The 26,926-nt window shown below is 35.7% G+C and overlaps 1 protein-coding gene across 11 annotated transcripts; it reads left to right on the top strand.

The window, feature by feature from the left end:
- LOC131681309 (ethanolaminephosphotransferase 1) lies at positions 1 to 26,741 on the top strand. 11 transcript variants are annotated; one of them, XR_009303894.1, is made up of 9 exons: positions 3 to 340; positions 730 to 1,714; positions 23,603 to 23,855; positions 23,918 to 24,174; positions 24,228 to 24,382; positions 25,380 to 25,560; positions 25,624 to 25,872; positions 26,268 to 26,490; positions 26,560 to 26,741. XR_009303894.1 is itself a non-coding variant. In XM_058962050.1 (8 exons), exons 2-8 carry the CDS (start codon positions 1,658 to 1,660, stop codon positions 26,626 to 26,628), a joined length of 1,221 nt encoding a protein of 406 aa, XP_058818033.1. In that variant the 5' UTR covers positions 1 to 340; positions 730 to 1,657; the 3' UTR covers positions 26,629 to 26,741. The 11 variants fall into 11 exon arrangements, 10 of the variants coding, with proteins under 10 accessions (XP_058818033.1, XP_058818029.1, XP_058818028.1 ...); XM_058962050.1 differs by lacking the exon at positions 26,268 to 26,490 and having other exon boundaries at positions 1 to 340; XM_058962046.1 differs by lacking the exons at positions 26,268 to 26,490; positions 26,560 to 26,741 and having other exon boundaries at positions 1 to 204; positions 804 to 1,714; positions 25,624 to 26,098.
- Positions 26,742 to 26,926: the final 185 nt, after the last annotated feature.

Here is a 26,926-nt window from a genome sequence, read left to right as displayed (position 1 = left end):
CGTATAGAAACGCATGCCGGTGATTACCCCGTGTTCGCATGTAGACGTTTCTTCCAGAATGGGAAGCAACAGTACGGAAAAAAATTGTTACTGTAGAAAGTGCGCCTTTCAACTATGAACTCGCAGGGAAGTGAACGAGCTTCAGCCGCCTCTCAGTACTGCTAGAAGGTTGCACCGCAACGGATCGATCGTGTAGCTGCTGGAGTGAGTGACCTTAGTGCTACCAGGTTTCCAGACACTACGTGTAAAGTTCGTTTTTTAGGAAGACACACTGAAATATGCGATTGGATTACGTTTAGATCAAAGTCTAGTGTTTACTTTTAGTATTTAGTTGTCACAGGTAATCTAATTAGGGATTATATAGACAAACAGTGCATTTATCTTTTTTTCCGAAAATAGACAGTCTTAAATACAATCATACTAGGGAATTGGTAGTGTGATAGATACTTTTTGCACAAGATACTCGCGATATTTTGCAGATTCTATAGCTGCGTGTTTCGTTGCACCTAAGTTGTTGTCTGCTCTTACCAGTGCTGTGTTAATTGGATTGACAACATGTGTAGGTGTTTCACGTACAGTGCCTTGTGAAAATGTGAAACACTTTAACAATCATATAGGATTGCATTCATTACGGTTATTAGAATAAAATAGATAATGTTTTGTTACTGTTGAAGATCCATGCATTGTCGAAACATTAATGAAGCATTTTTTAAATTTTCGAATCTTTAGCAGCGAGAGCATCGGAAAAGTCTGAATTGATTAGTTTCATCAATAACATTTTTGCGAGTCACTGTTCGTTCCAGATTGTATGTTCCATTGCATCAGCCGGTGTTTGTATTCACTGGAAAAGTAAGAAAATATACCCGATGATATGGCTGTGGCGGGTACGCGGAAAATGCGATGAACCTTTACATGTGCGCAGCGCGGCAAATCATACGATTTGTTTATCAATAATTTATTATGGGATATTAGAAGTCTGTTGGTGAAAGGCTTATCCGCAACAGAAATTTAACTACCAATACTAAGTGTAACGGGTCTACCACCGTGTCAATCATTAGGGTACGTAAAAAGGAATATGCGTTCCTCACAACTCGCAGTCATATTCTGGACGTTGGCAATCGTCATCGGTGCGATTTGATAAGGGTGAATCATATTTAATAGTCAATAAGAAAGAGAAGCTACGGAAAGGAACAATACCAACAAGCAACTGTCAGGTCATAAACTTGATCTCGCCCTGGAAGAAATACAACGACCTCAACTAGTGCTTCGCTATCATGCAGATTTGGAAATCAGCCAAGCCATGAGGTGATGTACGTCGCGTTCTTATCAATGGACTGCTATGACGGCTGCTGAAACGAGGTCTGCTACCAACAATCGGGTTGAACTGTGAAAAATCGCAAATGTTACTATAAAATTGTAATCAGTGAGTGTGCACAGTGTATTCAAATCTGCTATACAGTGAAGTGTGATGGCTATAAGTGTTCCATCTCGAAGCGATCAATTGTCGGAAATCCTATCAATTGTATGAGTATCAAGGGGACTACACCAGTGCAGCTGTGAATACGATTGCGACTTAACCGCGTGGTGATCTAGGAACACACACGGATCATACAAACAGGAATATCCGTTTGGACTAGTTTCAGTAACTAAAATCAGGATGATCGGAATTAAGTACTTAAATGAGGCCCACCTCAGGGGTTTCGAAAAGTACAAGGTAAGTACTATATATAGCTTAAATATCAATCTTTTATATTACTCATGCAGGGTTCAATGAAAATTTTAATTGCCCTGGCCTCGCCAAATGCCCTCTAGGCGCTCTAATCTTCAAATAAGTTGAAACTTTTAATGCTATCAACTTAATTTATTCTGGTAATTTCAGATTAATTTTTCGGGTTGCAATAGAAAATGTAACCTTCTCTACTAACATTGCATGATTTGAAACATAAACTGAAACGTCAGCTCTATTTATTATTCAGCCTACTGATTAAAATATCATTGTTCTAAGACTGTGAACCATTTGGCGAAATTTGTAACGTTTGATTAAAATCTGCAACTTTGAAAGTTATTGGACAATAACTCTAGTACCAGAGACTAATCGAGACTACCAACTTACGAAGAAACACTCAACATTCTATGGCACGTTGCGTACTAGATTTTTTGAAGTAGCAGAGAGAGCACGGTCCCTTCAGTTTTGCCAACATTGAAGAAATTATCAAGTTATCTGCTGTTTTTTGTTTGTTCAAGTTGGTAGCAGTACTTATTATTTATGGTCGTTGCTACATGCATTCGATTTGCTTAGCAACCTTTTTGAATGTTGTTTACCCAGATCGTAAACAACGAGGTGCGGAATTGTTCAGGTTGGGGAAATACAAATAAAAATTTTCTTCGCAAGTTCCCAGGGGATCGAGCACTGTAAGTCCCAATTTAATTGGAATCGGTCTGAAAGAAATACACGTCTGTAACGCATTTTCAATTCCAGATGGGTCAAATACTACTCCGGTGAGCTTGAAGTCACAGCCTTGCTTATCGACGAATATGCTTAATTTATTATGAGGAATCTTGTTTTCGGAACGCTTTTGATCCACCCAGAGGCAAAATTTTTGACATTTTTTTATATTCTGACAAGATAATTTTATAAAACCAGGTTGAAGAAAAATACTATATGCCCTCTATGATGGAACCGAAATATTATCAAACGAATCGAAGGTAAATTTAAAATTTGAATGATTGACACTAATAAAACAATGAATTATAGATTAGATGATATCAATGTTGATAGTGTTAACCACTTCGATGAAATGTTGGAGGCTTCAAGAATAATAAAATTCGGAACTGAGTTGAACAACTGGAGACAAGGCTGAATGCTTTTTAATGAGATATAGCCCGTTATACACATATTTAATTGTAGTACTGTTATTTGTTACTGAATAAAAATAAGATGTATGTTAAACATAATAAATATCATGTATTTGTAGAAAATGTTTACTCGTGCTTTCACGCCCTTGGATAAATTCGGCAATAGTTTCGAGCAAGGTTCAGTTTGAAGTTTCGTCTTTTTTTTGTCGTATATATCTGTTATCTGCTATGCGATCTAGAGTGGTTTTAGGTGGAATATATATCACAATGTAATTAATATTCGTAATTGTAAGAGTACACAGTACAATCTGACATTGTTGTTCTATTTTTAAAGAACGATGCTAATGGAACTTGCCACGTGCCTGTCGGTTTTAACAACTGTTCGCTACATAGAAATATATGACAAGTTTAGTTAAAAATGTCACTATTGTATGGAATACAAATAGTTGTCTCACCTGCACTGATTAAAGTATAACTTTTCGCCCTAGTACCTCTAGACTCAATTTGGATAGAAAATGCCCCGGCATCTTTAGGGCTATCGCTGAAATAAAGTTCCAGGGCTCCAAATATTTAGATTTAATCTTTTTTAAGATTTGCACTCTATCGAAGGCCGAAACCAGGAAAATACACATTCCTCAGCTCTATATGTCTGCTAAAATAATTATTGATGTCAAAGAAAGATTTTCTCTTTAGTATCGTCGTCAATAAATAAACACGCAATAATTAAAACCAGGAGAAGCAAAGCATGCTTGGTTATCGAGACGTGTTCTGTTTGACATTTCGAGGGACCTCTTGTACTACATGAACTAGTACCTCTTGAGCCATGAAAAACTCGCGAGTCCGCCGTCTCAATTAGTCTCTGCTAGTACATTGTATGAAAATGTTTAACCTCACTTGTCTGACAGTTCAGAGAGCTTGTTTACTTGGCGAATTTTTGATTGTACCCAGTATAGTTTCTTTTGAATTCTAACGCTATGTAAACAAGCCCACTGAACTGTATTTTTAGTCGATTAACGTCATTTTGCAATGCCCTATTGTTTAATTTGACAGCGCGATAGGTAAAGATGGAAATGAAATCTCGTTGTGTCAAGCTTTGTTTCATGATGTGGATGTTTACGTTACGAGGTTACAACTGCCATACTTAATGTAATAAGCAAAAACTATTAAAATATCAGAAAATGTTCACACCTCTACCAATTCACGGTTTTTCACAGCTGTCAATTCTAAACAACTATCCAAATTTCAACATTTGATATTGGTCGCACTCTCGGTTAAATTTAACCAATAAAACCGTCAAATTTTAAATAAAAGTTTAAAAAATTTAGTTCACAGCTTATGGCCTTTATTTGGTAGTGGTGAGAACATTTATTTTAATATTAGTTTTTTGTTTATTACATTAGGTATAACATGCGTAACGTAGCCTCGAAACGTAAACATTCACCTCATGAAATGAACTAAACATAGCTTCACAAAATATGTTTTCGTTTTCATTTTTCTCCCTTAATTTACTATTGAAAATATTAACAACCTCAATTAAGTACAGAAAATGTTTCCACCTTTCTTTCTGCATTATGGACAAAAAACAAGAGTAGGGTTCCAATTTGACAAATAGCTCTCGAAGTGTCAGATTTCAACTAAAAGTTAAAAATTTTGCAAAATGATTCACAGCCTAAGAATAATTTTCGCGGATTTGCGGGGAACAATGCACAGTGGTTCGAATCCATACAACAGGTGAAAAACCTCTAAAGCAGTTGCAACTTCCCTCCCCTAAGTTGATGAGTTTGACGGTATTACAAAAATCGTGCATCAGTTCTAAAGAACATCTCACAGACAGTTGCATTAAGATAGTTTTTGCTTTACGCCTCGATAGTGGTGCAGCGAGGAGACCGAGATTACTTAGTGGCTCTTTTTTATGTTTTGTGTTTTTTCATGCTTTGCACCAGCCCAAACTAACGATTAACCATTAGGTTAGGCTGATAGTGCCTCAGGAGGCGGTCGTCTTTAGGGACGCGGGGAGCAGTTTTCATAGCTGCCCATTGCACAGCCTTGATAAGGGCCAGTTGGCATTGCACAGTGGTCCAGATCGCTAATTTAGAAGGAATTTTTACTTTCTGACAAACCTGTATAATTTAGCCGTATCATGTCTTAGGATGAATTTGTGTACATCAGAAGATGCTTCTTTTTATTGGAATAGTTATTAGTTCTAATTTATCTAAAATACGAAAATAAACTTTTTACTGATGAAAGATAGAGCTCCACAGTCTTCCACAAAGTTGTAAAGTAACTTATTTTGAATAAATTTGTTGAATATATTAAAGATCTATCTCTTTTAGTTTTTGTTATACAAGAAATTTAAAAAAAAAAGATTAGGGTGTTCCTGAAAAAAACGTTTTTACATTTCTTATAAAAGAAATGTATAGAATTCGCTCAAACTTTCAAGATTTTTTCCGAGGCCCGGAGGGCCGAGTCTTATATACCAATCGACTCAGCTCGACGATTTGGGACAATGTCTGTGTGTGTGTGTCTGTGTGTGTGTGTATGTAACGGACAAATTCTCATTCGTGTTTCTCAGCAATGGCTGAACCGATCCTATCCAAACCAATTTTAAATGAAAGAACTAAAAAACAGTATGAACGCTATTAATTTGTTTTTGATTCTGATGCTTAGTTTCTAAGATATGAATGTTTGAATGCGTAAAAATGGCGTTTTTCGAAGTTTTATCAAATTATCTGCCGAAATTGACAATATAGATTAACAATTTATATGTTTTTAGACAGATTTAACGAATACCTTTCGAACAAGCTATAGATTGTTGAAATCGGACTATTATCAAAAGAGATATTTAACATTAAATGCGGACGAAAGATTTTTATCATTTCCCATTGCCAGAAATATGACCAAAAACATGTAATCTATTATTAACGCCAAAACGGCTTATTTTAGGTCAATAGTATCTTCGGTGAATTTAATGGAGGCAATATGCCCTTTCTTTTGGTATTGCGCTTTTGCTGATTAATCCCCCTATGAGTGAGATATTTTCACAAATTTTCTTGGAAGTGATTATATCGAAATGATGCCTTCAGCAAATTTGTAGCTCTTACTTTTGCGAATAACTTTACTGAAGACTTCAAATATCTATTTTGAATACTTTAAAAGTTATGGCTTGTTGTTTGTGGATTACTCTTTGTCGCCTATTTTTTTGTTCAGTATAGTAATAATGCATTGAAATAAGCCAAACATTATTACGATAAAACGAATTTTGTATTTCATTTTTCTATCTACAACCGCTAGAAATAATCATCGAACACTTCCAAGTTGTCTGGAAGGAACTTGATAGCTTATCAGTGCAAAAATGTTCATTTGTGCGAGCCTTCTGACTGCAATTTTTCTAACTCATGACCATCTGATCGATCTGAAATATATCGGAAAATGAAAAGCGAAATAAATAACTCCAAGCAACGGCGTTGCCAAGAGAAGGTTTTGGGGTTTAACACCATACAACGCCCCCCCCCCCAACACCCAAAAAAAATTTATTGGATTGAAGTTGAAAATTTATTGATGCAGACTGATTTAATTCAATATTACAATAACAATTATCTGATCCATAGATTAATAACCTGTTGTTGTAAACATCATGAGGACTTTTGATAAATTGTCGGAATGGGGTCCTCCTGATATGTAACCGATCTATTGGTCTTGATTTCACAGTTGTCTAATAGCATCAATATCAAATTCCTGCCTGAAAATATTCCAATAGAAAATACCACAGTTCTGTAATCAATCATAGTCCTCAGATTTATTTTCAAATTGAGCTCGTTTTTGTAGAAATGTACTGTAATAAGGGTCTTTATTTAATAGGAAGCGAAGTTAAAATTGATTTAATGTCTATGAAACATAGAACTGCGCACCAAAAAATGCATAACTTTCAACATTTGCTAAAAATGTTTTTGCCTTTCTCATTCACTCTAAAATTCGTCAATCTAATCCCGACCGGGAGGGCCGAGTGTCATATGCCAATCGACTCAGTTCGTCGAGATCGGAAAATGTCTGTGTGTATGTATGTGTGTCTGTGTATGTGGAAAAAAATGTGACCTCTGTTAATCAGAGATGGCTGGATCGATTTGCACAAAGTTAGTCTCAAATGAAAGGTACAACCTTCCCATCGGCTGCAATTGAATTTTTTATTGATTGGGCTTCCGGTTCCGGAGTTACGAGTTGAAGAGTGCAACCACACAGCAAATTTCCATATAAACTGAAATGAAAAATTTTCAAAATCAAATTTGTATTTTTTAAGCCAAATGACTTTATAATGCATGAAACATCGAGATTTGATGTAAACTCGAAAGAAATAATGTTTGACAAAAATTGATTTTTTGGACTTTGGTACATTTTTGCCTTTCTCATATAGAAAGGTTCTGCATTCACTCTAAAAATCGTCAATCATACCGGCCCGGAGGAAGTATGCAGTGAGTGGTTGCTACTTTAAAATTAAAATTAGTTTAAAATTTCTAAACAAGTTGAAAATTTTCGGCAGGACCCGGACCTCCCGGATCTTACTATGTGATATTGAAACATCGCTTGAAACCAGCGGCGGTCAAGCGATGTTTCAGTATCACATAGTATCTCAAGATCGTGGCTGTTGATCCATTGTACGCATGTGCAAATCGTACTGAACATGTAATATTAATTTCCACCATTGTATTGAACATAACCAGCCATGTCTGGACAAATGAGACAAGCACAATTGCACCACTAGGTGGATTAAAACAGGTTTTTATTTTGGGAATGCGTCGAGTTGAGACGAAAACGTAATATGATTAATAACGAGGATAACACTTTTCGAATGTAGAGAGAAATTTATGAAAAATGACGATTTCCATTCGAATCTAGCAGGTCCTGATCGATTTTGATGAGAATTTGATTTTTGTTGTATGATCAATTATATGTATAGGTCAAATGTTCAAAAACAGTAATTTAAGGTCAAGATAACATCATTTTGAAACCGCCAATTTCGGAGGTTTAGTATCTTCGATAAGTTTTACATACGTTAAACAGCGCATCATTTGATAAAATAATTTTGGCGGTATATCGTCCAAGAAGTATTTATGGTGAATTTTCTCAGGTTAATATTCATGACTACAATAATGCCGTTTGGACAGTAAGATCGATTTTCACCAAACCCCCACCAATTGTAAAATTGGTATTGTAAAAAAAAAACGTAAGGGCGATACTTCAATGCTGATAGGTGGGACCGAAAAAGTAAACAATTGTCAAAGGGGCGATACTATCATTTCGTCAATTTCAATAGCAAACACAAATTTTAATTTAATAATTTCAACTACTTCATGAAGTTTTGGGTTTGGATCACTGAATCATGCAATCTAGGATGTAAAAAACACAATAGTTCTTAAATAGGAAATAAAACCAAGTCTGGAAATATTCACTGTTGATTTTCTTTGAATGGTGTCACTGCTAGTATCGCTTTTTTCCAGAAAAAGCGTTGATTTTTAGGTCTCAGTCGTGTTGGAAATTTGAGTAAAGTATAAACTTCATTTCGATTCAAAAAAAAATCGATTTTTTGGCTCAGTACAATATATAAACCCTTTAGGAAAATTCAGTTTTCCCACCACAATTTAGATATTTTATTAACACAGCATTAACAATAATTCGTTGGTATGTCTATTTTATAGGCCATTTTTTCGCTTTCCCATTGATTTGGTTTGAGATTTCTAGCACTGATGTTGTCCTATGCCTATGCTGAGTCCTGCCACTATCCCATGTAGTATGTGTTATCAAAAACATCGCGAAGCATCAAGTTCTAAATGTTCTCAAACGATATAATATCTGAAGAGAGTGATAAGAGTTATAAGAAATGTCTCATCACCCTGTTAGGTGGATTAAAGGCGTTTTTAGTATAACTTTCGTATCTTTTACTTTTTGTTAACACAACCTTTGAACAGCTTATTGAAAACTTCAAGCCGAGTATTTTTCTCCAAGACACCGAAGGTCTAACTTTTTTTAAAAAGTTATGGACACTTTTCGTTAAAAAATAGCCAATTTCAAGGCTCAATATCGCTGATGCGGGAACATAAAATTGAACACTGTTTCAACCACATTAAAGACCATACTTTTTAGTATATTTGAGCAAAAATTGGCGAAAGCGATATTTTTTTAAAATTTGCAATTTAGATTTAAAGTTTGTAGTTTTGCAGGTTCAACGCATTTACACACATATCGTTGTATTATGGAAAAAGCCACTTTCAAATGTCATTCTCTCATCGCAGCAAGCTTTGCATAAGTGGAACGATTGTCAAAAAATGTTTTCTGATTTTATTCGTTTTAAATAAAACTAGTAAATATAAATATTAGTCGAAGAGGGTTGGCGAATTTGCTTATCACTGGTAAAAAGACAGATGAACAGCTTAAGTTCATTATAAGTAGTAATCCAAATGTAAAATTGAGACTTGTTAATGTTCGAAAGAAATTTTATATTTTGTTAAAACAACCTTTGAACAGCTTTTAGAAAACTTCAATTCACGTTTTTTCATAACTCTGAAAGTCTAACTTTATTCTTTCAAAAGTTGTGGAAACTTTTCGCTCAGAAATAGCCCTTTTTCAAATGTCATTATCTCTGATTGGGGCAAATAAAAGTAAGTTCGGATTGAACCATAGAAAAGAACATACTTTTAAGTATATTTGAGCAAAAATTGGAAAATATTATTTTTTTTTTAACATGTAATTTCAAATTTATTACCCAAAGTTTTAAATTTTGTCGCATAGCGACATAAAAGAAATTGCCTAAAGCCTTTGTATTTCCTTTTCTGTTTTGCTTACATATCAACAATACAGAATGCGTTCATTAAAAATAATTTGGCTATAAAAACAATTTATAATTTATATAAGGAGAATTTATTCAATGCCAACTAATTAAAAGTGTCCATAACTTTTTTTTAAAAAAAGTTAGACCTTCGGTGTCTTGGAGAAAAATTCTCGGCTTGAAGTTTTCAATAAGCTGTTCAAAGGTTGTGTTAACAAAAAGTAAAAGATACGAAAGTTATACTAAAAAAACCTTTTTTTCAGGAACACCCTAATCTTTTTTTCTTGTATAACAAAAACTAAAAGAGATAGAGCTTTAATATATTCAACAAATTTATTCAAAATAAGTTACTTTACAACTTTGTGGAAGAGCTATGGAGCTCTATCTTTCATCAGTAAAAAGTTTATTTTCGTATTTTAGATAAATTAGAACCACCCTAATAACTATTTCAATAAAAAGAAGCATCTTCTGATGTACACAAATTCATCCTAAGACATGATACGGCTAAATTATACAGGTTTGTCAGAAAGTAAAAATTCCTCCTAAATTAGCGATCTGGACCACTGTGCATTGGTAGAGTACTACTGATTTATTTTCATGAGGGTTTCGCCAGCTGTGTCGCGAGAGGCTGCTTTTTTCTTGCCGCTTTTGCAGGCTTTCTCAGTTGAACCTTAAAGAAATGTTAAAGTATATGCCTATTAGTGAAAGTGTTAGTTTTTCTAGTACTTATGTACAATTGTTAAAAAATACCCATTTATGAAAATCGCGCCAGAATGAAAAATACTGTCAATACAATTATTTCTGAATTAAAAAAGAACATAAAATAACTTTCATTTCACATTATTGCCTTCTTATAAAAGTATAGGAATCTAGATAGAGATCCTATTCCAAAACTCCTTAACAAAATAAAACCGCCAACTGGATATACTTTTGATGGCTGGATCTTTTGGCTGCTCTAAAAATGCCGAACTGGTGCATATTTGCAAACTTCCTCAGTAGTTCAAACAGCCGTTGTTTTCGGAGCATTGCCGAAATGTTCCGTTTCCGCCACGGACTCCGATGCAGGCCGATAATTTGCAGGTTCCGCTACGATCCTTAGTTTGCAGGTTAACTCGCTTGAAATAATTCTTAAGGATTTTTCACCCATTGTTAAGATCAATATACCCATTGACATTACCTCATCTAGTAGTTGTGAAATGGATAAAAAGTACTCATTGTTAGAAACAAAAAAATACTTATTTTTGACAGCTCGAATAACTTCCGTAAATGGACAATTTGAATACATAAAATGGGTAAAGTTTTTTTACTGTGTTAACCACGGTCACCCATAGTTCGTGCTGGGCGGTACGTTTGATTTGGTCGATACGTCTGATTATTTCGCAATAGTTGAGTCAGGTAATGCATGTAGAACTGTCATATATGATGGAATAGTAGATAATTTACTGTCTCGTGTGCAATTTTATCATTTCTAGGATTCGTTGGTCCTTTTTTTCACTGTTCAATTAAAGCATTCGATTCGTTCGGGAAGGTTCGATTATTTTACCTACGCACGTGAATCATCCACTCCCAGTTAGCATAGTCCGACAAAATTCATTTGCTGGCATTCTGAAGTGTTTCTCTAATATCTTAGGCGAGTTCAAGTAGTTTGATTTCATGTTACATTTGTTGTTGTCTTCTACTTCATTAATTTGTTTTTCTGTTTCTATAGTAGCTTGATTTTCGACTACTCATGCAAATCAAAAATAGTCTCGGTCAACTTAAACGCTCTTACTTCATTTATTCGCATCTTTTTATCATTATTCGCCATGTTCTTTTTCTTTTTCTCATATATACCCAGAATCTCATTCCAAACGTACAAATGATCGTGGCCTTCGCGATAATATAAACCTGGTAACATAACGTGAACATGTTATTGCAATCATCAACACATACTTACTCCTGCGATCTTGCCAACATTTAAAAATCCCGGTAATTATGTGAACGTTATAACATTTCTAAAATTCAAACAAGGTATCAAGCGTGAACCTACAAACGTCTGTTCGCGCAATCATAGATCGGTCACGTTCGGAAGTTCCAACCCTTGATCATAGCAGCCCATGCCTTCAGTTGGACCTATAATAACTAGGCTTATATCATGACTGGGAAACTTAGTGATGTGGGGGAACTCATCTAGTATTCTAGTGTCTAAACCGTACTCTGAAAATTATCAGATTCACGGTCAGTGCACATGACTACACGGTTATAAAATCGAATTCATACACGCTAGGTAGCATGCAGGCTAGCACACGCGACATACAAACGTCCACGTGATCGAACATGTTAACATATATACGCTCGAACCCTTCGCGGTGATACACGCGATTACGAAGGCCCTAAGCCCGCAAATCTGACCCGTACACGCAATATCACATTTAGAATCACGGACCGCTACAATTGGTCTCATCTACAATTGTAGTGAATGATTCTGTCGAGGAGCTCTTCCGAGAACCCAGCCCTTTAGGTACAGTTGGACAACTCAAAAAAGTAATTGAAACTGTCGAAAAATTGTATCAAACAAATATTTTGGGCGCTGAATTCGATTTTAAACCCATGGTTACGCTAATTTGAATGCAGAAGAAGATGGCATTTGATCATGACAGCTGTTTTATTTTATCTATCGCCTACGTTTCAAAGATCTACGCCCTTATCTTCAGAGCAAAAACGGTTACAAAAATATCATAGTCAAGTGTGATGATATTATTGTAACCGTTGACTATGATATTATTGTAACCCTGAAGATGAAAGCGTAGTAGATCTTTGAAACGTAGGCGATAGACAAAATAAAATAATATTTGCTAGAACCGTGTCCAAATGCCATCTCCGTCTGTTGAAAACAAAGTGGTCGTTCTTCCAGTTACTTTGAATAGTCGCTGGCCTTGGGTGCCTCAAAAAGTTTTTAAACATAAAAAAATTATTTTGAGCGTAATTTTCAACACATGCTATACATTAAAATGTGTTAAATTGAGCTGGATTTCATTTAATGAAAATATATTAAATTTGTTATGGAATTTGCGTTTCGACTTAGTCTCATCAAAATCCGACACTAACTTAGTGATAAGCTAGCGCCCGATTGACGTTAGCTCCGAAAAAGGGAGGCACCATTTATGTTTTTGAGCAAACCCCTAGTCAAGCGTAGTGTCTCGCAGGAATGTATTTCTTTATTTAATTTAGGTGGTGATTGTTGGGTAATATATAAAAAATGAACGCCTTCTGAGCGAGTCTTATTCTCATTCGGTATTAAATAATTCATTGTCAATTTCATTTATTTCCCACAAAAAACCATTACATCTCAAGGAAGTTCAAATTTTAACATTATGGAAAATAAATAAACAAACACAAAGTCACTGCCTGTTCGCCGGGTCTTGCTGTAGCAACATGCAATAAATTACCAAAAGGGAAAATTGGACTAAACCGTTTTGTGCTTTAAGGGCACAAGACCTAATTTTAATTAAGTTTTGTTTATTTTTTGTGTTTCGAATTCATCTCGTCAGTACCTAGCACAATCCGGGTGTCTACGATGTATCTAAACTAGTACCCATATTAGCACTAGTTAGACACACAAAAATCCAAACAGTTCACACGACATATGTGAACGCCTAAAGCCACATGTCCCGAGTGATGCCCCGGGAAGCAAATATAGCTCTGGTTTGCTGACGAGAAAGCGAAAACGAACTCTTTTGGTTGAAGAACCAAACGCCTGGTAATATGCAATAAATTACCAAAAGGAAAATTGGACTAAACCTTTTTGTGTGTTAAGGGCACAAGACCTAATTCTAATTAAGTTTTGTTGTTTTTTTGTGTCTAGTGCTAATTAAGGCACTAGTTTAGATACATCGTCTAACTAGACACCCAGATGGTGCTAGTTACTGACGAGATGAATTTGTAGCAATATGCTGCTGCGTGTTGATATCATTATTCTTGGCGGTGATGCATTAGCTGCGCTACTCGCTGCAACTTGTACAGGCAGTCCGTCTGGCCTCTTTCGCGTTATCGTTCACGTCCATGTCATCATCGGTACTTGCTTTCATGCTGCTCGCTATCAGGAGTTCTTATATGTTTCATTTGCTTACTACTTGCTGTTGTAAATTCATCTTCGTTGTTGAGTTAGTACTTATTACTGCCCGGTGCACCGTCATTGGTTTAGTAGCCGGTTGTGGTTTAGCAAAAGACGACGAGTGTTCATTAGCAGGTTTTGAGCAGGGTTTTCCGTGGTTTAGCGACTGGGTAAATAATTGGTACGTATGGATCTTCCCTGGGTGCGTGACCAATGTTCGCTGGTAGTCAGGTAGGAGGGGATAGTTGTTGTCGGACGCATTCTCCCCACCGTGCTCCGTTGCGAAGATCTGGACCGAAGTCACTCCAAGTATCAATCACTCCTAAAGATCCTCTTTTCTCCGTAATTTGGAATGTGTTGTTTGATAACGCTGACATTAAAGAGTGAGTCGATAATTGTTGCGACATATTAGATTGATTGGTTAAGCGGTTATAGCTATCGAAATGAAACCAAAGTTGTACAGCAGTTCAGAACATGTATTGTTATAGCTCATAAACGTCGATTAAATTTTAGGAAGAGTTTGAGAAAAATGCTCAACAATAAACTACATGTCTTAGAAGAACTACATCAGTTAATTTAAAGACTTACGTCAATAACGTCTTGATTTTACTGTTGAGTGCCTTAAGTGTGGCTTGAGGGGTTCTATTGGTATTCCTCCCATTCAAAATAATCCAAAGAATTGATATCGGGGCTGCTATCTCTTTTGCGCTTGCTCAGGCGCGCAATAAAATGGCAACAGCTGGTCGATTACTCTGTTGTTGCGGCATCTTTACGTTCACTCCACATTGTTCGTTTATATCTGACACCTGACAGACCGGGCTATGCAGTATTGCCAAATATGACCAAATAATGTTCGTCAAGCAAGAGAATTTTTTATTTGAAACTTACTGCAAAAATTCCTCATCATTTTCTTTTTGTCTTTCAGCTCCCCTTTGGTTGCCGAGGTTCGCGCTTCATCAGGACCCCATAGGTTTTGATCGGACGGAGGTCGTCCGTTTGGTCGGTTCTTGATTTTCGGCATAAGATCCACACAATTAGCCGCATACCACTCCCCCTCATAGCACCGGTATTTTGTTAGTAGCGTCGTGTAGAGTTGCCGGGTCCATGTTTTGACAACACTCCGCTGGCTTTCGTCCCGATTTGGGATGTTCTGTACCTTGTACCTTTTCAATCCGAATCGTTTCTTGGCTCTCTGGATGAAGCATTTCAAAACATCAAATTTTTTTCCATCGAAATTGTTGGATTCCGCTTCTGATCCAACACAACATCAATACCTCCTTATCACGTAAGATGGAGGAGCACATACTATCATTGCTCTTGCGGCACTTGTTTCATATTGTCACCTTGACAGAAAACGAAACGGAAATAATTAAATTAATACGCAACTCATTGATAACTTGCCGAATAATGAACGCTATAGGGTGTTCAGCCCGCTTTCATTCTATTCCGCGTCTGTCTCCTCTGTTCAACGTATTCCCATAAATAGTCGGATGAAAATACCTAAGCCAAGAATCATAGTTGTTCATAAACATTTTTGCTTATAATCCACATGGGCATGAAGGGGTTAAAGAGATAGTACTAGATAGATTAGTTAATACTTTAATTGAGAAAATCAGGCAAAAAGACTATAGTGCAGAGCACACTTAAAAGACATAACAGAACGTTTATTATAGCGAACAAGATCCGGTTTTACTGAACGGCACATTCAAATGAATCCGAATGGGGTGTTTATTCGTTTAGAAGTGTGATTCGTAATAACTTTGATAAGCTGGACTTAGAGCTCGTGCGATTGTTTTGATCGGTAGGGGTTAATAGCTCGCAATTTGAGGTTACGTTCCTGTTTTGGTACTATTATTCAATGGTCCGCACTATAAATAACTTCTGCAGTAATAAAATGTATCAACCATGCTGATTCTTCGTGGAAAGCCTAACTGATGTTAACCCCCGAATTTTTACATAAAGATGCACATATCTTACTTAAATAATGTTGGACTTTTGTGTTTCAGATTCTCCTCGTTAGTAGCTATCAGCTGACTAAACTACTAGCCAGGCACTAAAACTAAAAATGACACACTACTTATATGTACGGTTGAAATATTTTGTCCGTCGGGCATCTATGAATCCCATATTTAATAAACATTACGGAGAGTTCTACACAAACATAAACATATCTTCAATCCTGATTCGAAACAAAAACCATTCTGTTTTAATATTGCGATAATAATGAACATGATCATCATACACGCACACGCATCAACCTAGGACTCTGAACTTCCATTTAAGCCACCTGAGCATTCTAAAGCATCTGACACACTCAAATATGAATGTGAAGACCCTTTTGCGTGTTTGAATTAATACATGACCTTTTCACCTATATTCAATTAAACGCGATTATACATACACTGGTGTCATATATGAGGAAAAAGGAAACATTTAATTTCTGCATATATGATTAACGTAGGAAGCTTCTACGATTATATTTGGAAATTTCTATTCTCCTTTTTGTCCTTCTCCTTTAGAAAGACTATGCAATCACTCTGAAAATCAAGTGTCTAACCGAGACCCGGAGGGCTGACTATCTTATATCATTCGACTCAGTTCCTCGAGTTCGCCAAATGTATGTGTGTACGTATGTGTGTGTATTTATTTGACCAACAAATCGGTTACTCGGAGATGGCCGAACCGATTTCATCAAACTTAGTCTCAAATGAAAGGTACAACGTTCTCATAGGCTACTGTTGAATTCAATTCCGACTTCCGGTTCCGGAATTACGGATTAAAGAGTTCGGTTACGCATGAAATTCCCATATAAATCTAAATCAGCATGTTATCTAAACGATGCAAAACTCCATAAAATGTGTTCTAATTTGCTTGGATTTATAACTTCAGCTCACTGATGCCCAATCAAAGCCACATTAACCACTTTGGACACCTTCGGCGGAACCGGAGGCTTCGGGGAAGTGGCTAAGTTCCTGAATAGAATTCACATGTTATCAATATCTGACTCGATTTTCTCATGAAAGCTATAGCATCCTTTTTGACTGCTGTTATGTTCCATTGGATTCTATGTTCTGGTTCATGTCTTACGGGTTGAAGTATGCGGTCACAGTGAAATTCCCATACAAACCGACACAATCTTCATATCTAAATAATGCAAAACTAATTGGAATGAGTTCAAAATGGCTTGATATCGTTGGTACTGATCACTAATTGCGAATTAAAGTCTCTTTGACCACATTGAGAACCGTTGAGGATTCCGGAAGATCCGAGGAAATGGACAAGTCCCGTAATAATATTCACACCTGTTTCTCACATAATGCTGACTAGAGGCGAATGGCCTTAAGGTTAAAATTAAATTAATAAAAAATATTATGCTGACTCGATTCTTACAATCTTAGTCTTAAATGAATAGTATAGTATACTGAAGTCTTTTTATGCGACTTTTCCAAGTTATACGTTTTTTAAATGAGGATTTTCAAAGTTATGCGGTTTTTTATTATGCGGTACGTATCCCTCACATAAAAAAACTTCAGTGTATTCACATTGATTACTACCGAATTTTATTTGAAAAAAAAAGTATTGGTTCCGAAGTTATGAATAGAAGAATTCCATCACACGTGAATTTCCTATATACACCTTTCTCCTATAGAAAGGTTATGACAGGTTGCTGTTGAATTTAATTCTGATTCGACATCCAGTTCCGGAGCTACTAGTTCAGAGGTGCGTTCTTATAGTAAATCCTCATATAAACTGGTACCACTACGATCTATAGATGATACAAAAGAGGGATCTCATCAGAAACCGGCTGATCACAAAATATGACCACCGTTAAATCGCACGAAATTTTGCACTGTCAATTGCAATATTCTGGTACAAGAAAAAAAAGGGCGTAGAGGTTTCTGCGTGCATTACTTTCAAAAAAATGTTCTATTACTGTATTTCAAACACCAAAACTATCTGAGAGCGAGTTGCAAGTAATGAATACTTCTGTACGAAAAATATATACACTAAAACAATGTTGTCATTTTTCACTAAGCCAAAAATTTATGTTAAACATTTAAATTTCAAAAAAACCCATTCTTTTATTTTTTATATTTTGTCAACAAAAACCTAAAGAGAAAAAAAAAACATTTCAAATGTGATTGCATGATGGAGACCTTACCGGTAAAAGTTTTTCTAACGATAACTTTATACATGTTTTCAAGGGGTGGTGTAGTGGGCAAAAATATCTACTTCTTTTTTATCCGCTTAGTTGTTAGTATTAAACCCCTACAATAGTCTCCCGCAATCTCGGTGGCCACACTGAACTTCTTTTATTTTCAACAGCCATGCATTCCTCGGGCGTATTTGTTGTAACACATGCAGATTTCAATCTATCGGCAACAATTTTTCGAAAAACTGACAGCGATAAAAATACAGTGTAAACAATACACTCTAAACTACTTCTACCCAAATTTTCAAGAGAAAATACCCAATTGGTTATTTTCTACAGCAGCGGTTCTCAACCTTTTTCGTATTACGGACCCCTTAGAAATCACCCTGGGTTGCTGCGGACCCCCACGGATATGCATCGATTTTGTAGGGCGAACACGAAATTATTGCGACACATTCAACAGGGCATAACTTTTTTACCATTGGGTAAAAATCAACCAAATTTTGCACACCTTCTCATTGATGTGTATTGTTTACATGCTGTCAAACTCGAAGTCGTGTTTTTCGATTCAACGAAAATGGAGGTGAACCAACGCGAGTCGAGAGAAAAAAATTCTTTCCAAACACCTGGAATTTCCTGACATGTCGCACCGGCAGTTGGGAAAAATGTTGAACATTCACCATTCAACCGTCTCCAGAGTGTTGAAGCGGTTCCAGGAGCGGTTGACGTTGGACCACGACAAAGAAGCTGGAAGAAAACCGGGACCGGAGAACAAAAAGACGGAAGGAAAGGTGAAGCGGATGATTAAAGCAAATCCCAACGTCTCAAGCCGTGATTTGGCTAAAAAGATCGGCATGTCGCAGAGCTACATCCAGAATGCAAAGAAGAGAGCTGGACTACATAGATACAAGGTACAGAACTTCCCAAACCGCGATGAGCGGCAACAATCGACGGCTGAAACTCGGGCACGGAAGCTCTACGAGAAGATGCTGACAAAATATGGCTGCTGTGTGATGGACGACGAAACGTACATAAAAGCCGATTTTAAGCAAATTCCGGGGTTGGAGTTCTTCACCGGCAAGAGAAAGTTCTATGTGGACGACAAATTTAAGAAGAAGAAAATGTCGAAGTTCGCCTCCAAATATCTCATTTGGCAGGCCATCTGCTCTTGCGGACTGAGGAGTGAGCCTTTCGTGACAAAGGGAACAGTAAATGGCGAGATCTACAAATCTGAGTGCCTCGAGAAGCGCCTTTTGCCGTTCTTGCAGCAGCACGACGAAGCTCCGCTATTTTGGCCAGATGCCATCATGCCACTATTCTAAAAGTGTCCTGAAGTGGTATGAGGCCAATTCTGTCCATTTTGTTCCAAAGGACATGAATCCGCCAAACTGTCCGGAGCTGCGCCCGGTGGAGCAGTACTGGGCAATGATGAAGCGGGAACTTCGGAAGAGCAAGAAGACAGTCAAAGACGAGAAGGACATGTTAAGAAAATGGAAAAAAAAAACTGAGGAACTGGTAACGGATGACACTGTAAAGACTTTGATGGAGGGCATCAAGCGAAAAAGCGTTCAATTTTAAACTCAAGGCTCCATTGATTAACTTTTCTTTTGATTTTTGAAGTAAATATTTGTAGAAAACTGATTTTTTTACTCCCTGTTATGTTGAAGAAAAGTGAGCGAATTTTACAGTAAAATATGAGATTTTTCAGTTTTTATGAAACCATTTTCCGAAACTCAACTTTTTTCAATTTTTTGTGTCATCGAGTAGCTACAAGTCTAAGCTTTACAAATCTTGTGTCAGACAATTTTATCAAGAGCTATCGTGTTCGCTGCGGTGCTCCTTTCATTTCATTTCAAATCAAAACGCATTTAACAAACATTATCCAAAATTCAATAGTTATTGAGATATTTGAAATTTTGCTCCAACGAAAACAATTAATTTGTGTAATTATGCCGTTTTTAAAAGTTATTAGCGTTTCCTCATCATAAAATGTCAACAATCTAATATTTATCGTTTTAAAGACGGAAAAGAAACTTTCTCAGTGCATTTGGATACTGGAGAAGTTTTAAATAAAAAAGTTTTCCAAAACACTTCTTTTGACATATTTTTACAATTCATACCATTTGTTGTCATACATACAATTTTCTTTTTGAATGTGCTCATAACAAAAAACTGTTGTTGTTGATAACTTATGAAAAGGTCGTAATAAAACAAAATAATTGTGTTGTCAAAACTAAATTTAAAATACTTCGAGAACTTATGCAATACTGGGTGTAATATTTACAAGTGTATTACATAAAATAACACTCTTATGATACAAAATTCGTTGTAAACTAAACCCGCACACGTTATAAAATTCGTATTTTGAAACGCTAGCTGCTCAATTGGGTTTTGTACAATGTTAATACAAACTATACAAATCCGTAGAAATATGTGATACTACATACGTCAAGCATTATAACATTAATAATTTGTAACACTTTTAATTTGTGTTCCTTCCTAGAACATCTAGCAGTTCGTGTTTTGAAACTATGTAGGACATCGAACAAGACTTATTTTAGGTTTAAAATCTCAAAATCTGAACTTAACAATGATTTGAAGAACGTAAAATATTTTGTAATTGCACTTAGATGTTTTACGCAATATATTGTAGTATGTTGAAGTTTTGTGACCCAGTACAGTAAAATCGGTACATCATATAAGCCAATATGAATCCAATATAATTGCAAATTATAAACTTCTAGACGTTTTAATAACGTAAAATAAATTGTTAGTAGATCAAAACGTGACGAAATAGGTGGATAAGTCATCATTCGTGAAGCTAGTGCGCGAATTTAGCATTTTGCACAGTCATAAGCTTCCGATGTGTGTATCAAGGCATTGCAGTTTACAATGTGTTTTGTACATACAGGATTCTGTACATGTAAATATTATGCGTATTTTTTAATGCCGAATTTTTGATGACATTACTCCACTGAGGCTGAAATTATTGTTATCAGAAGTCCTTAATCATTTGGATAAACGAGTTCGAATATTACCCCACATTGAATTCTTTAAAAATTCTTCCATTTACTTGTTTAACAGAATTCTGACAGAGAGCCCCTCATATATTATTAAACAAGCCCTAGAAAAAAATGGAATCGAGACGGTTCAATAAGTTGACCCAGAGAAACACAAAAATTGCCATTTTACAAAAAATTGAATAACTTTCGCAATTGTAATCGAATTTAAACTAACAAATGCTTATTTTCATTGGTTATTAGCAGGCTTTAATTACCCATAAAAATATAATTTTTGGGATTGCTTTATCTTACCGAAAATATTGACTACACTCTCATTTTTGTTCAAAAAACGACGAAAAATTAAGAAAAGTTCAATAGATTCGTAAATAACGTCACAACCAGTAGTCGCACTAAATGTTCTAACGATCAAAAGTGCATTCAGTTACCTTTAATTCAACATAATAATACTTCATATCGATACACTACAACCGAAGATATTTGGATTTTACTGAACGTACTTTTAATTTCAAAGGTACAATTCATTTTTTCACTGTAACTCGAAAACCGTTCTACTGTAAATTTTTTGGACCTCATTTTCGGATTCAGCACACGATTTTATATTGAAAACGACCACTAGCTTATTTAGTTCAGAAATGCTGTTGAATATTTTTAGAAATATGCCTGTTTAAAGCAATTCTTTGTTATCAGCATTGGGACACTTATCAGGAGTTATTACATTTTTGTTATATACTGAAGGATATCTGATGTATTCTCAGTTATTTTAACTATTAACGAGGACAGAATTGTAACACAATTTGTTGCGTAAAATCTTTAGAATTAACTAGTGCATTCTGTAACGATTTTGTTATTTTATTCTGATCGGATAGAAAGTGTTTTTGAAATATTTGGCTGTTTCCATATCATTTATATATTTTCATCATCGACCTCTGTGGTCGGTCTTTTCTACTACTGCCATTTTCCAAATAAACACATAAAAATTATGTATACAGGGTGTTTGGTTCATGGTTAAGAATCTCTCGGGGGGTGATAGACTGCCAAATTTGGAGAAAAAAATTGTTCTACACATACCATCAAATCTCAATCATTACAAAGTTATTGAACTTTTTGTGTAAAAAACTTATTTGTCTTAAAATACCTCTAACTTTAAAGTATACTTTGTATTTTAAATATTTCAGTTCCATTCGGAAGGTGAGAAAATTTCCTATTGAATGGTGTTCTCATATCTTTTAAGTAATTAGTTTTAATTACCTTTTAGCTGTGAAGTAGTTAAAAGCTAGTGTTTTTGAGGAGGTTTTTGTTAATTTTCTCGAAATAATGAAGCATGATTATAGCAATATCCATTATCCAAAAGTTGGGTTTTAGGACGATTCATAATTTGTTCTTGGAAGTCATATTTCTATCTCTTCTCATTTCTTTGTAATTTCATTACTATACTTTTCCTGTAACCGACTTGCAAGTGCTTAAAAGACTCTAATCTAAAAAATATGCTTTATATCGTTATTTACAAGATTTCATTGGAAAGCTGAGAAAATGTCCTATCAACGTATGTACAAATATCTTTTAGTTAAGTGTACTAAATGATTTTTAACTAACGAAATAACTCAAAATTTGTGTTTTTGTAGAGTTTTATAATTATTCTAATTATTAATCAACAAAATTTATCGTTACTATTGTTCATTTGATACCCCTTAATGTTCTCTATAACTTTTTATTTGACGTTTTGTCTATATCTCTTTCCATTTTGCTGCTATTTAATAGTTAACACAGCATGAGCTCGCCACAAATGTAGTGGGTTCGAAATCGTTATTTTTGCATATGAAACGATGTGATAAAAACGATTTTGCGTCGAAACCAAAAGAGATAATTGAATGGAGTCAAAGAAAGAACTGTAGAACTTGCTGAGATGCATTATTTCCATGATAATAATGGTGATGTTTATTATTTACTATTAAAATAAAAATAACGAAAATGCTAATAATAGCACTAACTTTAAACTAATTTACTTTTAAAAGAATACTAAATTCACTTAACTGAAAGGTATTAATACATTTTTCACTGTAAAATTTTCCTGGCTTTCGAATAAAAAGAAAAAAAGTACAATAAGTGCCATAATTTTTCAATTAGAGCTGGTACTAGTGAAAATGAGATAAAAATATCCAAGTTGAATAACCCAAAATCGTGAAAATAAGAAAAGGTAAGTGTATCATGACAAAGAACGAATTAAGCAGCTCATTAAGACTAACAATCTGAATTATTAAATTGATAAGGTTAACTATTAGGATTTTCAAGAAATGAACGAAAAATTGTTTAAAATTGTTTAATTTTCAATAAATTACTTTGAAAAGGCTACTTAAACTCATTAGCTGAAACATGTGAGGGCATCGCTCAATGCGAAGTTTTCTCACCTTTCGAATGGAACTGAAATATTTAAAATACAAAGTATACTTTTAAAGTTAGAGGTATTTAAGAACAAATAAGTTTTTTACACAAAAAGTTCAATAACTCTGTAACGGTTGAGATTTGATGGTATGTGTAGAGCAATTTTTTTCTCCAAATATGGCAGTCTATCACCCCCCGAGAGATTCTTAACCATGAACCAAACACCCTGTATACATAAGTTTGAAAAGCATTTACTAAAACAAAGTTCATATCCTTTCCAGTACAATTGTGTAGACACCAGTATACTCAGTGTTCATGTGATGCACCCGTTCTGGAACTGGCTTGTGCAATACTGTCCCCGGTGGATTGCGCCCAACCTGCTCACATTCACCGGATTCCTGCTGACAGTGGTGAACTTCTTTCTTATAGGATACTACGATTTCGGGTTCACGGCGGCTGCACTGAATCCCAATCCCATTCCCGATTGGGTGTGGATACTGGCAGCAATAAACTTATTCGTAGCATATACTTTAGGTCGGTAGAAATGTCAATCATGCTTGCAAGCATATTACATATTAATCGGTGTTTTTTTCCAGATGGTATTGATGGGAAACAAGCCCGACGGACGGGAACTAGTGGCCCATTGGGCGAATTATTCGATCATGGGTTGGATTCGTATTCAACGCTGCTGATTCCCCTGTACATGTTCAGTTTGTTTGGAATTTACGATTTGCCTCCGATTAGGATGCACTTTGTGATGCTGAACGCGTATCTTAATTTTTATCTTTCGCATGCGGAAAAGTATATTACAGGTGTGATGTTCCTACCATGGGGATACGACTTCGTCATGTGGGTATGTTGTTCTACCTCTTTTAGTGCAATGGTTAATCATTATTTTATCCCCAGGGAGTATCGCTCACGCTGGCAGTCACCGGTATATGTGGACCACAAATCTGGCAGCTCACAGTTTTCGGGGTGAAACCATGTGTGATATTTGAAATCACTCTGTACGTGTCGGGAATGATAACTAGTCATCCAATTATTATTTATAATATATATAGGTGAGTTTATTGAATGTTGATTGAAATTGAATGTTTAAAACACATGCATTTTACTCGGTATCTATACTATATATACAACCACCATCCATGAACGGTTGAACGAAAATTAAATTTAATTACATTCTCGGGACAACTGTTGAAAATGATGTTTACAGAAAAAATGGATGTTATCTCCCGCAATTATAAAGCCATTTACATAACATTATTTTAATGATTGTTCGCTGGCAAATTTAAATTTCAACAAAGAATCTGATAAGGCATCTAGAAGGCATATTGATAATTTTGTGTGGTTAACGATTTTTTAAGCTTTCTTGCAAATAAGGCTACCCGACTAGGAGAAAATAACTGGCCAATAACCCGAGCATACTATTTTCAAGTATCATACCAAAACGTGCTATTAATTGACTAATAATGTCTCATTGAGGTATTAAGCAGGCATTGAAGAAACATTCTTCAATACCTGGTTAAGGGGGTCTTCTACTCGCGAGGCCTAAAATCAATTAGGTATAATACTAAACATTATTCAATATTCAGAGCCATAATACTCAAGCAAGAGCAAGGAGTTGAAGGAAGAAAGTTTAGAAAAGCTCAGAATAGGGTCATATGAGTACGCTTGGAGTTTGCCGACGACTTAACCTTTTGTCTTCTACCGCAGGAGTCAGAATTTTTTGGATTCCGACAGCATCAGTCACTAAGGCACTAAGGCACATTTAAAAATGCCAAATATCCTGAGTCCTGCTGTAGAAGACAAAGGGTTAAGTCATCGGTAAATTCTAAGCTTGCTCATATGACCCTATTCCACGCTTTTCTAAACTTCCTTTCTACAACTACTTACTCTTCCTGGAGTACTACAGTTCATAATATTGAAAAATATTCCACTTTCCAGTCCTTTGCTAATTAAATTAAACATCAAAAAGGAAAAATCGACTCACTTCAAGTCGTTAATGAAAAGAAAGCAAAAAAAATGTTTCTAATGTTTTATTCGTATACTTTACAGATCCTATCGCGACAAAACGGGGAAAATGCGCCCATTCGGAGAAGCGGTGCGGCCAATGATCCCACTCCTTTCTCTTTACGCGATCAGCACCACTTGGGCTCTATTTTCCCGTAACAGTATTGTCAATCTAGAGCCTCGAATGTTTTTCATTCTTAGTGGAACGATATTTTCAAATATCAATGTAAGTCAAAACCAACTTAAGAAACTGTAACAGGATAATCAAGTTTTTCCCCTTTGTTTTTAGTGTCGACTGATTGTAGCACAAATGACAGACACCAAGTCAGATCTGGGAAATGTTCTGCTCAACCTGATGATGGCAGCAACGATCGTTTGCGTGATTCCCTATCGTATCTTTGGAATGTCCGACCTTTGGGTCGAATACGAACGGAGCATTTTATATGCGTTGACTTCAGTAGTAACAATAGCCCACCTACACTACGGACAGGGTGTTGTAAGGGAAATGTGCAGCCACTTCCGGATCAAATGTTTCAAAGTAAGATTACCGTCCCCGGATAGTTTAGATCGTACTAATAGCAGGCATTCTAACAATAATAATATCGTTGTAAACGGTCATAGTAGCCGAAAGAAACGATCGTAGAACTCGGTAGAAACGCTAACCAAGCTAATATAATTAATTTGTTGTGTTGTTTTATACATTATATATCTCTCTTAGTTGATGATATTTTAATAAATGATTGAAATAACCCTTTGGAAAATAATTATTAACTGACACTAATCGCATGTCCCCGTACTGACTGACTGCCATGTAGTATAGATTTAGGCAATTTGCTAATTTAATTAGCCATTCAAAATAACAAATGTGTTTTTGTTTTCACTACCGCGATAATCCATACTTTTGTGATTATTTGACAACTCACCACCACCTAGATCGCAGCATACGGGAAATCATCAGCATTAATCGAGTACTAATCCCAGATCATACCGAAACCAGGTATAATACTGAAGTTAGTTGCAGACGACGATAGAAGATGGTCTAGTCATTCACACTAATTTACAAAATAACACAGCCGTCTCGCGTTCTTGTCTAGAACGAACCTGTTGATATATAGGTGTAAAAAGTGCATGCAGCAGTGTAACCATGTTGATTCGGGTACAACCACTAGTGCAGTTTAAAACACTACCATGTACGAAAATTAATACTTACATACTTTGTGTCCAGATCACGAAACCTTTACCTGTACTGAACGGCACCAACAACAACGATGGTATGGTGGAGATCGATCTATGAGGAGAGGTGCTTCAATCAGCTAAAGCACTAGCCCAATACTGAAACCTACGCTACCAACAAATACTTAATTCTGTATATAAAGACTAGTAAATATAACTTACATAAAAATTCAATGATTGAAAGTGATTTAAATAATGGAAGAAAGATCATCCCATTTTATATTAATCTATTAATTATTTTTTTCCTCATTATCTAGGGTTACCAGATTAGCTAAGAGCATATTAAGGATACGTTCAATAATATGTTGAAGCCTGCAGTACTTTGAACTCGCATTTTTTATTATTTCTTTAGATTCGTC

The sequence above is a fragment of the Topomyia yanbarensis genome, chromosome 2 (genome assembly GCF_030247195.1).
Source record: "Topomyia yanbarensis strain Yona2022 chromosome 2, ASM3024719v1, whole genome shotgun sequence".
Taxonomy (NCBI): Eukaryota; Metazoa; Arthropoda; class Insecta; order Diptera; family Culicidae; genus Topomyia; species Topomyia yanbarensis.
Note: the sequence above shows the minus strand (reverse complement) of the source record. Positions and strands in the feature narration are given on the sequence as shown.